Here is a 13257-nt window from a genome sequence, read left to right as displayed (position 1 = left end):
TTAATAACTTAATATTTTTAATATAAGGTAATAAAAAGTGTACTGATACATTTAATTTTTAAACTTTAAAATAGAATTTTAATTTTTTTAGTTAATAAATATTTTAAATAAATAATAAAATGTGTTAAATAGGTAGAGTAAGATTTTTAATTAATTATATAAATAAGGTGATAAAAAGTGTTCCAACAAATTTTATTTTTAAACTCTAAAATAATTTTTTTGTATAATTTTTTCAATTTTTAAATATTTTAATCTATAATAAGAGGTTTTAAATAGGTAAAAGTAAGATTTTTAATTAATTAGTATACTTATTTTATTTTTTATTATTTAATATATAAAGTAATAAAAAGTTTACCTATAAATTTTATATTTAAACTCTAATATAGAGTTTTCATATTTTTCAATGAATAAATATTTTAATTGATAATAAATGGTGTTAAATAGGTGAGAGTTAAGTTTTTAATTAATTAATTTTTTTTAGAATTTATTATTTTAAATATAAAGTAATAAAAAATGTATTGAGAAATTTGATTCTTAAAATCTAAAATTTTTTTTCAATTTTTTTTTAAAAATTATAACTATTTTAAAATTTTGCCATGTTATTTTTTAAACTGTAGTTTGTTTTTTTTGTCATATAATGATGTGGCATCTTACTTGTGAGCTAACGTGTCGGAATGGTGACATAGCAGTCAACGTGTCAATTGACTCATCGAGTGTTGATGACGTAGCAACGTACAAAGTCTACGTGTCACATTTGACTATATACATGTACAGTTCTAAATTTGATTAAGCCATCATCATCCGATTTTATTAAGTTTAAAAAATCGGATAAAACCAAATTGGCAGTTGCCACAAAGATATTTTTTAAGAAGGTAGAAATTGATGGTGGATCAGAAGTTGGAAGAGAACAGACGACTTTTCCTTGGATTAACATCAGATACAATTTTTCGGAATATTTTGATATCAATTATTATCCCAATTCGGAAGGACGCACTTCGATGTTGAAGAGGACCGAATATTTTTATATCTGCTTCGATCATCAAAATGTTCAGGAATGCTGGGAAATAATAAATTAGTAAAGACTGGGTCATGTTTTTTCAACAAAACGAAGGGGCAAAAAAAAAAATCATTCCTATCGCCTTCAACAAAGTCTTCTGGCTTAAGAAAATCATTAACAATGAAGGCTTCCATAACGCTGAAAGCCAGAGTGTTACCTACTATTGCTAATCACTAGACCATCTTCAAAGCATTGAATTGATCAAATTTATTTATGAACGAGTATTCATATCTAATTCTAATAAGTAAAACTACTATTGCTAATCACTAGACCATGTAGATACTTGAATCTCATTGAGATCTCTTACTATGATGTCTATTTGTGGTTGATGTAAATTCTTTTGGGAGGACAATGGTCTAAAGATCCCATTCCATTAGGTTTTGATGATAACGAACACCAAAGGTACTAATGCCGTGCATTTGGATTTGGATTTGGATTGTCTTACAGCTCAAAAAACTCCAAAAGAAATTTTTGATAGTATAAATGTTCATTCAACCAGTCTATCTAACCAACTCATACACAAAAAGAAAGGGACAAGTAGCTCATGCTAGAAAGTACATCTTCTTAACAACCTAACAACATCATTTGATTAAATAAGAGAGAGAAAATCATCTTATGCAAGCAACAAATCCAGAAGAGATAAGAAGAGTAAAGTAGGATAGAGTCAACCCCATGCATAGGAGTCGAGTAATTCAGTATGGAGGATGTAACCCTGTAGCATAAAGGCTAAAAGGAGTTGACTCCTTCAACTAAAGAACTGAAGAACTAAAAGTAAAAGAGGAATTGATCACTAAATATAGTGAATTGAGAATTTTATAAAGCCTTTGACTCATTAGTGGGAGAATTGAATTCTTAAAGTACCAAAACTCAAAGGACTCGACTATGGGACAAAGAGTCACCTGATTGAAAATCATTCAACTACATTGAGTGAAAAGGAAGTTAATAAAAAAATGACATGTTTTGACAAAAAAAAGGAGTTGACTACATAAAAAAGAGTTGACCCTATCATACAACAACACACAGGCTGTCTTTCAGACTTGGACTCGAGCTCATTTGGTGTTCAAATTTCAAAAGTGACCTATTGTTTTTTTTCAAAGACAAAAAATTTAATGCATATTTTTTAGATTTTTTGAGCATTTGAACCTTTAAATTCATAGAAAAAGGGAATGGGGGTATTTTTTATTCTCACAAAAAAAAGTGACTTGGACCAAAAAGAAGAGTGGCTTTGACACATTAAGTATCTTGCTTGGGGGATATGCTTGTAAAAAAACAAAAGAATTGACAGGACCTGCACAAGTGGTGAAGCATGTTTTAATTTGATGCAAAGCAAAGAACACTATAAATAATTCAAAAAATAAATTTAACTAAATAATTTATTTACAAAAAAAATTATAGGACACTAATTTAGGGTTATGGGGATGAAGGTAGGAAGAGGATGAGAATCCGAGAGAAGATTTAAAAAGAAATGGCCAAACATTGGCATACTTGGAAGGAATCCTGATTGGCATGTGGCCCTCTTTAACAAGCATGACTTTTTACGTGGAGGAATCCTGCATGCGAATAAACAACATATTGATTTTCAAGATCTATAGCCTTTAGATATTTGGTAATGAAGAAAAGAAGGAACACGAAGAAGGGAGAAGAAAAATAAGAAGAGGAGGAAAGAGAGAGGGAGAGAGAGAGAGCACTGGTGTCACGCGGTTAAATTTGGGCTAGGTCCGTCTAGCCAAGCGGAATATCTACCCCGTGCGGCCTAGCTCTTCCCAAGAACTAGTCAGCCTCCTTGAGCTTCGGATCTTCCAACCAATACTTCACACAAGAAGTTACAAGCCAAATGGGACAACGAAAACACCAAGGAATAGAAGAGAAAAGCCTACTTTGTATTGAGAATACAAGGTTACAAAGGGTGGCTAAACACTCTTGAAAGCCAAGGCTAAAAACTCTCTCTATACACCAAAAGAGTAAAGAAGGCTAAGGATTTTTCGACCCTTTTACAATGGGAGAGGCCTCTCTATTTATAGTATCTCCCTAGGCCTTTTGAAATCTCTAAAAACGCTCAAAAATCCGTCAGATCCCAAAAATTCGGTTTCTGGCGTCAAGGGGCGCCTTGGTCAGGTTGGCGCCCGCCAGACCAGGGCGCCTGGCGACCTGGTCGCCAGGAAACCCCATTTCGCGCGGGGCGCCTGGCGCCTGGAGCCCAGGAAACCCCATTTCGCGCGGGGCGCCTGGCGCCTGGCGGAAACCCCATTTCGCCCGCGAGCGCCTGGCGCCTGGCGCCTCAGGAAACCCCATTTCGCGCGGGGCGCCTGGCGCCTGGCGGAAACCCCATTTCGCCAGCGGGCACCTGCGCCTGGAGTCCTGCGCGCGCGGGCGCCTGGCGCCTGTGCCTGGAGTCCTGCCGCGTGCGCACCTGCGCCTGGCGTCCTGAGGAAACCCCATTTCGCCCTGCCTGGAGTCCTGGTTGGGCGCCAGCAACCCCATTTCGCCCCGCCAAGATTCCTGGTTGCGCCCAACCCCATTTCGCCCCGCTAGAAGTGTCTGCTGGCGTGCTGCCTTGTGTCTGAGCTGGCTGTTGGGGTTGTTGTGCACCTTGTTGCTTGGCCATCCGTTTGGCAAGCTCAAGTGTGTCTTCTTTTGCTGAAGTTGATGTTGGGCCAGCCATATGTGTGCGCCCCTCTGGGCTGTGCCATTGCACTTGGCCTTGGCCATTGCTTCTATTGCTATGCACTGGACTTGCACAGTCTTCCACCTTGGTGTTTGGCCACACCATGGCTTCATCCTCCGTCTCAACTGGGGAGAAAGAAGAGGAAGAAAGAGAGAGGGAGAACGAGAGACGTCCAAGGAGAAAGAGAGCACGTGGGGAGAAAGGAGGAGGAAGATTAGGGTTATGGACTTGTCCAAACCCTCCCCCTTAAGTTTTATTTATAGATGTTAAAAGTACTAATATCACAAGTATACCCGTCACTTTAGTACAAGTGGAGAAGAGACAAAAATCATAAATTAATTACATCAATGACACTCCAACTTAGTCATATCTTCGAACACTCCACCTCAAGTTGGGAGGTAATAGTAGTGATCCCATCTTGAAACAAATAACAAAGACATAGTATTTAATCTCCTCTATCACAAAGTCTCGATGATAAGTACGAAACCGAACACAAACTTTCAAAAAGTTAAAATGGGTGATAAAACAACGAGTTGTCAATGGTTCTCGTTATTGTACTATACTGAAGCACCACAAGTTATGTGATAATGGAATCCGTTGTCCTTTGGAAAAGGGTTTGGAGGCATTTCAATTTCAACATTTCCTTTAAAGTCATTCAAGCATTTGAATTACTTTGCTCATTTTTTGTCTGTTTGAGGGGATGTGTCGAATACACCAGAGACCCACCAAGCATACAGGAGTGTTTAATGCTGTGACTGAACTAGAGAGAGATTGGGAGTGAGAGAGAAAGAGAGAGCCAACGAGAGAAAGAGAACCAGAAAAATCGAAATGGACATGGGAAGAGAAAGAAACAAAGGGCGGATCCGTTGAGGGAAAGTCAAACTTGGGTTCGTCTCCAATTTCTTTTAATAGTAGAATGATTGGTAGTGGATGGGGGAAGAGATGGAAGCTTCCGTTGTCAACAAAAATGGAGGCAGCTCCCTCTCCCACCACCCTCGCGGACCCGCCAAGACCAAACTGATCCAACAAAATTAACCAATCAAGTTTATCATCTGATCTGCAAAAGGAGTTGGTGTTTATAAGTAAATCGACTTCCCAGTTCCTACACACTATTAAATCTCAGCCCCTACTTTAAGCTGTTTAGAACACATCCGTTCAGGTTCAATGGCATTCAACCCCTCCCCCCCCTGCTTCAGAACTCTGAATCGAACGAGGAGCCCGGATCAGAATAACATGTCGTCATTAATGGTTGTTGAAGATTTCTGTAAAAATAATCATGAGTGGTCGTATTGATTGTCGATAGGGTTGTTTCCACAATATCTGCTTACCGGATGATTTCTAACTTCTTTGAGCTTGAACTTTGTAAATTATTTTCAATTGTGACAACTAATATGAGCTGCAATAAAGGGCCATTCAAAAAGCTCGGGTCTCATAAGTCGAAATCTTACAATGATAATATTTATAATTTCCCTCCCCAGTGTTATCCACCATGCAAGGTAGAAATGAAAATTACCACATCCTTTTCTTCTAACGTTGCATCAAGCTGACCACAAAGTTCCCAGTCACAGTCATTTATAAGCACCAACACGCCAGGCCTCCTGCATATGAAACAAAATGAGGAGCAGAATTACATCAAAAGGCTCCAAGGATACACCTCAAAGCCAAAAATGGAATTATATAAGATGGTAAAGTTTGAACTTACACAGTATCACCTTTGATGAACATTTCAGGCCTCTCCTTGATTATATTGGTTCGAACCCACATCAGCAAGTCTTTCATTGTCAACTAGAATATACAATGGAGTGCACAAGAACTTGTCTTAGCAAAGTCCAAATGATATGCTCGTGAAAATGTGTCTTAACAGAACTACCTTTTCCTCTCCAGTCTTCATTTTAACATCAATATGATGAATCTTGACAGATTCACAAAGAAGCTCAAGGCCCCCACTGCAGTGGTAAATAAAGAAGCAATCAAGCCAAGAAAGAGTGGGGAAAAAGACTTAAATGACAAACACGAAAGAGAAGATAAATCGAAAGTCACACCACATGTCAATCTGGTGGTTAGGCTCCAACAGCCAACAAAGGGTAGAAGAAAACACTTAATGTCAAACAAGAAAGAGAAGATCAATAGAAATTCACAACACAAGTCAATCTGGTGCGTAGGCCCTGAGGCAAGATCTTTTTGCCAAAGCAAATGAATGTTGACACCCTAACCACCGGTGTAGTGCAAAGTGGACACAACCAGCTGGTTGAACTGGAGTCATCAGTCTGCCCGTTTTTACAATGCTGAAGACTTATTCTAAGCAAAAACCAGCTGACCCAGCCAGTTTTAATGTTGAACTGTTCAACCTGGCTGAATCAAGAGAAACAGTTGGTGAGGTTAAACTTGTTCACATTTTTTTGCTTATTCCCTGATGTCTTTGTCACTTCAAAGTTTTCCAGTCATATGTTGCTCCTGATATACTTGGGATTCAAGTGTATCAGGATTAAATAGATGGATGTTATGAGCTCAGTTGCATCACCAAGCCACCCCTCTTTACAGAATCACAAGCTGTAATGGGTGTGCCTACCTCATCCAAGACCCCAAGCAGCTTTTAACAAGAACAATTTTTTGAATTCCAGGAACAAAAAAAGAGTAGTTGCTTGTTACACAAAGTTGAAGATGTTTTTTGGATACAGATGCTTTTTTGTTTTCTTCATATTTCTGGGCTTCATAATCCTGAATTCCAATGATAACATTTCAAAGAACTTTATTGATAGTTAAGGAAAACCCGCAGTTTTGATGTTGCTAGCAGAAAAAAAAAAAAGTTACCCCTAACAAAGATTTTTTTTCTCTTTTAATGTTCCAACACAGAACTTTAAATATATATTAGGTTTATTTGTGTCCTTGCAGGGAGAAAAAAAGGTGAAAATATAGAAAATCCCTTTATAAAGAAATTTCGGGCAACTGAATGAGTACAGCTCATGAATAATGGTTTGGTGACACTTCTGTTGGAGTTGTACATTGTTGGAGTATGTGTTGATTTTAGTTTCTTTTTTAAGAATCATAATACTACAATTATCAGTTCAAAAGTGTTATCATAATAGATCAGAACATGCATCAAAGAAGCGTGATGCTCCAGTTCAACTGGTTAGACCTGATTAACCAGGCCTAACCAAAACCAGTCAGCTCACGGGTTTAGTTCCTGGTCCAGTTTTACACCATTGTTAAGCACTATTCCTACTAGCACTTTCTGTGTGCAATTTTTTCTCATAGGACATTACTTTCTTTAGGGTACAAAACACTAGGCAAGCTTTGTTCCTGCTCCCATTTGAACATCAGAAGCATGATGTGTCCATCTAAATATGCTGGTCTGGCAAGACAACAAAATCCTTTCATGTAAGCAAAAGTACGCAGATATCCACAAAAACCTAGACACTAAACTCCGATTCCTTCTTCCTCTCCCTGAGTGCAATATTTCCTCAGAGGTTGTGCTTTCTTGAAAATAAAAAATTTTAATCATGTTATGTCCCTTCCGCATTGTGGTCTGCAAAATCTTCTATAATGTATTTCACCACAATAATGTCTATGACCACTTTTTTAGCCAGTAAGTCAAGAAACTATTGGGTCATAACTATTGCCTTCTTATCAATCAGCCACTGGAAAACATCTTCACCATCTTGATCAAGTAGGAAGAACTACAAACTGCCCCTTGGAGCCCAAATGTGTCTAATCAAGAACATTATTAACCCTTATCAGCTATTTCAAATTTTATATAAGATATATAAAATTACTTATATCAACAATTTCAACTAGCTTTAAAACAACATGCGGCTTATTACTAAGCGCTGCTTTATTTGATGCTAATTTAGCAGTAATTCAGTTCAAATAAACTGAAATGTCCTCCAAGTTATTTGGACAAAAAGACACTAGATGAACCTGGAGTATACCCCTTTAATAGAAAAGGAGCTTGGCCACAACCCACAATGAATTCACATGGATTCAGCATCTTGTACCTCTGACACTTTCCAGAAGTATCAGAGAAGGCCTATGGCTGTGTTAATATTAACTGTTTAAATAACACTGGTGATCTATTAAACACAGGCACATGGTCCATACCTCTTTGCAGAAAATAAGAAAGAACCTTTAGCCCGTGATTGTCGGCGATGCCTCACTTGTTAGTATGCTAAATTGGACACGTAATATTAGTATAATCTCTTTCATTTTTATATTGATTGTGTCAATTAGATCAATAGTCAAGAGAAGAGTATAACCAGTCCTCCCCAGCATGTACAAAACCCCAACTCTTCTTCTACCCCATATTCCATTAGGATTCACAATTAGTAAATAACTGAAACAAATGATCTTTTGATCCCATTTTTCATCCTTTTTTTGGCATCTGGATCATTTATCAACTAATTAAATAGATAATCACCATTACTACAATAATAATCACAGCTACGATAATAAAATAAAATAAAAATAGAGACAAGGAAAAATAAAAGAAGAATGATTCATAATATATAATTACAAGCTCTTGAGCTTAAAAGAGTTAAGAGGCCCACCCAAATTCAAGTGTCAGCTGCATTGTGATGTTCCCAATCTGCTAAGAGTTTGTAACCAAAGAAACAGAAAGAAACCCTGGAAACAAGAGAACATGTAGGCTCACAATAAATACAAGACAAAATAGATGATTCACCTTGTTATTAAAACAACGCCAACTTGAGACATTTGCAAAAGCTAAAAAGAGATCAATAACCATGTAAAGGTGGTTGGTAAAATTAAGCACCAAGAAAAAGAAAAAAAATAACATAGAAGAACAAACAAAACAAATTTGAGACACAATCAATTAAAATTGTGAAGAAGAATGGTGTCGAAATCAAAACTTGCATGAGCACTGGAGGAAACAAGTACGTAAAGGGGGCCAGAGCTTATGAATCAATTGAAATCTAAACATCTCCTTCACTCTAGTCAGTACCATGCAAATTTAAAAACCAATTAAAGCTGCCAAAATCCTGTCTATAGTTGAAGATGAATCTGTGAAAAACTTCTGAAAACTATCAATCAATGTTCTATACTCAGATGGATAAAAAGATGAAGGGAAGAAACCCTTCCTCTTGAATAACTTCAATCCCATCTCGAATCAGCATTCTCTTCACCTTCCCAAAACTATCACCTATCCATCTCCTCAAACTTTGATTCCCTTCTTTTCCACCTATTCTTTATTCAACAGTGAAAACTACTTTTCTTAACCCTGAAAAAGCCATAGTTACAGGAGTTTGTGTGAAACGCAGCCATCCTATCTTGGCCCCTTGGATCTCTTGTACCATACAAGTGATTTATATCTGTTTATTGAAAAACAGGTGTAGCTTCTCAGGAGGCGAGGAAGGCAGATTTTCTTCCCATTTTCTTCCTTTTGTCTTTCTCATGCCATTAATTGTTTGTTCTTCTTCTCTTTTGATAGCACAAATAATTATGTCAAGCGTGGACCTTTTCTTTCTCTCAGGGTGGAAAAAAGCATTCCCATTGAGTTCGTCATCCACAGCTTCTACACCTCTATTCAGCAAGAATTTGAGTTATTTATTTCATGTTTTTAAACCAAGATTCAAAGCAGCACCATACTGACCTCATACTAGACTATATTTTCCCAGGCATCTATGCCCTCAAAATGCAATGCCCAAAATTTAACCAAGAAGTTAAAAGGGCCTTCCTGAAAATTTCTGGTACAGCTTCGACATTCTCACCTTTTACATGTGTAATTATTTCAAAGTACGGCATCATGAGATTGCAATAAAAGGAATACAAAAGTATCACTAATTGACAAGAGGCTACACTTCTGTGGCGCGTCCAGTCGAGGTTGTACCGGGAGCCACCTCTAACAACTCGAACTAGGATAAAATTTCCCCCCTTTATCCTTCTCCAAATACCAGCTTCTCTAATATGAAGACAAGATCATCAACACTTCTAGTCTACTTCCTGGAAACATTCATAAAGGGAGAAAAACAGGAATCGACTTGTTGGACAGTGATTTAAACATCATCGAAAGATGAAAACCAATTGGGATGCCTCGTGCCCTATTGCCAACTGCCAAGTTCGACCACCCAGTGCCGAATAAAAATTTAATTCCCCAACTTGCTTAGACTCCGTGCAAGTAACTTCAGTGCCTCCAGCGGAAAAAAAAAGGTTAAATCGGGGAGAGGTACTCCTGATTAGTGTTTTATAGGATTTAATATAGAGAAACAGAGAAAGGTTAGTACCTGTAAGTCGGTGAACTGATGCAAATGCTCGACGAGGGAAGGTGCTCGACGACTGAGACGCTACCTCTTTACTGCAGAGAAGGAAGCAGGGGCGAGGTCGGAACTCAGAATAAAATAGATCTCCCCTGGGTGTCTCCTCTTCCTTTTTTTATTCCTTTGGTCTCGATTTCGAAGGGAAGAGAGATCATGCGTTTTTTTAAAATTATTTTTTATTTATTACTAGCAACTTTCGAGGACCACTTTCGTTTGGTGCTCTCAATTTACAATTTAAATTCAATTTAATTAAACTTAAATATTTTATTTAACATTAATTTTCAATTCTATGAATTAGGATTATTATTTTAAATATAATAAGATTAATAATATTTTTATAAATAATAGTTTCTTAAAAAAGAAAAAATTGGGTGTAAACAATGTTGAGTAGACTAAGGATTCATCTTCTCACAAAAAATTGAAGTGTTATCAGTAATCGATGAGGTTGGCAACTCATGGTTAGCATCCCACAAAATAAAAATTCCCTATGAACGAACTTTGATAATAGAAATTCATCACTAGAGTAGCTAGCTGAATAAATCCCCAAGTCAAACTAAGTCCAAACACCCCCAAGTCAAACTAAGTCCAAACACATGGCCATGAAGGAGAATGACAGATTTTTACAAGGTTCCAAAAAGAACCATGAAAATTTATGTCATTCAAAATTCAAATAAGACAATATCATAAGAAAAACAATTTCATTCAGATATTTGTATAAGAATCGTAGCCTAAACAATAAAGGAAAGAAACATATGTAATAAATTTGAATTCTATCTTACCTCCAAAGCCTGATCATTATATTACAAGTAGAGCTTTCCTCCGACTACTCTTTAAAAATCCATTGGGTTTCTTTCCATTGTAGCCATCACCACTCTTGTTGCAACCACCTGTAAAAGAATTGTATGCAAGTACCAATTACAACCTCAAGCAAAGTATTTAATGATAATGTAAAAATATAAGTTTTGAGAAGAAAAAGTGAGAAAAATAAAGAAAAAAATGGAGAAGAAGAGTTTGTTGAGTTTCAGCACACATTAGGACCTCAAATTGTCCCCCTCTTCTATTTGTATTTACTGATGTTACTTGTGTCATATTACATGAATGCTCCTTATGAGTCAATAACCCATATCTTACAAATTACCCCACATAACAATATGAAAATTGGACCATATTCTTCTAACAATCATCCAAACATACTAACACTTCTAAAAACTCATATCAACTAGGTAAAATAACCAAAATATCTCTCACTTTAATTTTTAACACTCCCCCTCAAGCCGGAGTGTATATTTCTAGCAACCCTAACTTGTGATATAATATCCAAAACTCACACTTGCACAAGGCTGGGAATAACAACTTCCTTCCTTATCACAACGTCTTGAATAAAGTGATAATCAACTTAAATATGTTTAGTTTGTTCATGAAGCACCGAATTGCAATAAATGAAAATAGTTATATGGTGATCACAATACATGGTCATAGGTAGGGGTGGCTTCGAACCAAGCCGGCTCACGAGCGGCTCGAGTTCGGCTCGGTTCGATTCGTTATCTCTCGAGCTCGACATAAAAAATCGGCTCATTTAAATTAACGAGCCGAGCTCGACCAGAGCCAGGTTCGGCTCGCCGGCTCGTTAATTTAACGAGCAACGATTCGGGAATCGAGGGGATTTTCTGGAGTCTGTCTCAGGACGCGCCCCTCCGGCCACAGCGCCGACAGCCCCCAACCAGCCGGTGCCGCACAGAACCCCCCAATATTCCTTCTCTCTTCTCTCGTAGTCGATTTACCACCGAAATTGGTCGACCCCGCTACCGCCTGCCGCAGATCGCTCCCGTCTGCCGGCGCCGCCACCCCCCTCCCCCTCGCCGCCCGTCTCGCAGTACCGAGACAACCTAAGTTCAAGGGGGAAAATTATTTTCCCCCTTGCGTCATCCCGCGTAGCATGGGAACTCGCAAGTGGGTTTTCACACGTGTGAGTTTCGCATGTACGAAATTTGTTTTATTTAAAAAAAAAACTCTTCATCCTATCCGGGCGATGTGATTCCATCCACCCGAGCCGCTACCCTACCCTTCCTTCGAACGATGTAATTCCGTCCGCCTCTAGTGTCGCTGCTCTTGCATTGGACGAGGCAATTCCGTCTACACTAACCGTTTTCAATGTCGCTGCTCTGCCACCTGACGATGAAATTCCATCTGCCCTAACCGCCTCCAATGCAACTGTTCTTCCACTTGAAGATGAAATTTCATTCGCACTAGCCGCCTCCCGTGCCGCTACTCTGCCACCTGACGATGAAGTAATTTTAATATTTTTAATGACATTAAGTAACTAGTAGTGGAATAGTATTTTTTTATCTGACAATAACTAATTTTATTTTTTGTTTTTGTCATAGGTAGAGATTTTGCTCATGCAGGGATATATATTATTTTCTAGCATGAAGAGAAACAACTATAGTTTGTAAATTTATAATGGATTTATAGATTTTATTTGGGTGATTGTAAATTGATAGTGATGTTTCATTTAATTTTGGTGTGTTTGATTACTGTATAGAGTTTATTCATAATTTTATACAGTATATGGAGTGTTTAGACTATTTTATGGAGTATATGGAGAGTATAAAAAATTTCATGGAGTGTTTATGGAATGTATAGACAATTTTATGGAGTGTTTATGGAGTGTTTATGCAGGTATTATTTATATAGATTATGCCCAATTTTAAGTAGAGCCCATGGCGAATTTTATACAGGTATTATATACATAGATTATGCTCAATTTTAAGTAGAGGTCATGCCCAATCTTATACATGTATTATATATATAGGTTATGCCCAATTTTATGTAAAATGTATGCATAATTTTATATACAATTTATTTGATATATATTTTTTGAAAAGTTTTAAATGTACGTTGAAGCTCAAGCTTGGCTCGTCTCAAACTCGATTAAAATTTTTGGGCTCGAGCTCGATAACAATTTTAGGCTCGAGACGAGGCTCGGCTCGAAGCTGGCTCAAAATATTTAAATCAAGCTTGGCTCGAACATAGGCAGGTTCGGGCTCGGCTCGGCTCGGCTTGATGCCACCCCTAGTCATAGGTTTGCAACTTATAGATTCAACTCCTGGATAAATAAACTAGACCCCCATTAACTCACTCGCGATGTGTCATTCCTCTTTATGAAGATTTTGCATGCGAGTGGGCTACTAATTTTGCTTCTTTATCTTACAACTAACTAAAATTTCACCTAAAAATACACAATATCCACTATTGGATTTTCTATC

The 13257-nt window shown here is 37.5% G+C and overlaps 1 protein-coding gene across 1 annotated transcript; it reads right to left on the bottom strand.

Moving 5' to 3' along the window:
- Window positions 1–5074: 5074 nt before the first annotated feature.
- Window positions 5075–10124, bottom strand: LOC137946495 (ubiquitin-related modifier 1 homolog 2-like). Its single transcript, XM_068792809.1, has 5 exons — window positions 9959–10124; window positions 8267–8342; window positions 5593–5668; window positions 5425–5507; window positions 5075–5320 (listed from the first exon to the last, which is right to left on the bottom strand). Exons 2-5 carry the CDS (start codon window positions 8287–8289, stop codon window positions 5203–5205), a joined length of 300 nt encoding a protein of 99 aa, XP_068648910.1. The 5' UTR covers window positions 8290–8342; window positions 9959–10124; the 3' UTR covers window positions 5075–5202.
- Between the last annotated feature and the right edge of the window lie 3133 nt (window positions 10125–13257).

Source organism: Aristolochia californica, unplaced genomic scaffold (genome assembly GCF_029961685.1).
Source record: "Aristolochia californica isolate CCGP_79_NKW_82.1479 unplaced genomic scaffold, dmAriCali1.0.hap1 SCAF_12, whole genome shotgun sequence".
NCBI lineage: Eukaryota > Viridiplantae > Streptophyta > Magnoliopsida > Piperales > Aristolochiaceae > Aristolochia > Aristolochia californica.
This window is presented reverse-complemented; position numbering and strand designations above follow the sequence as displayed.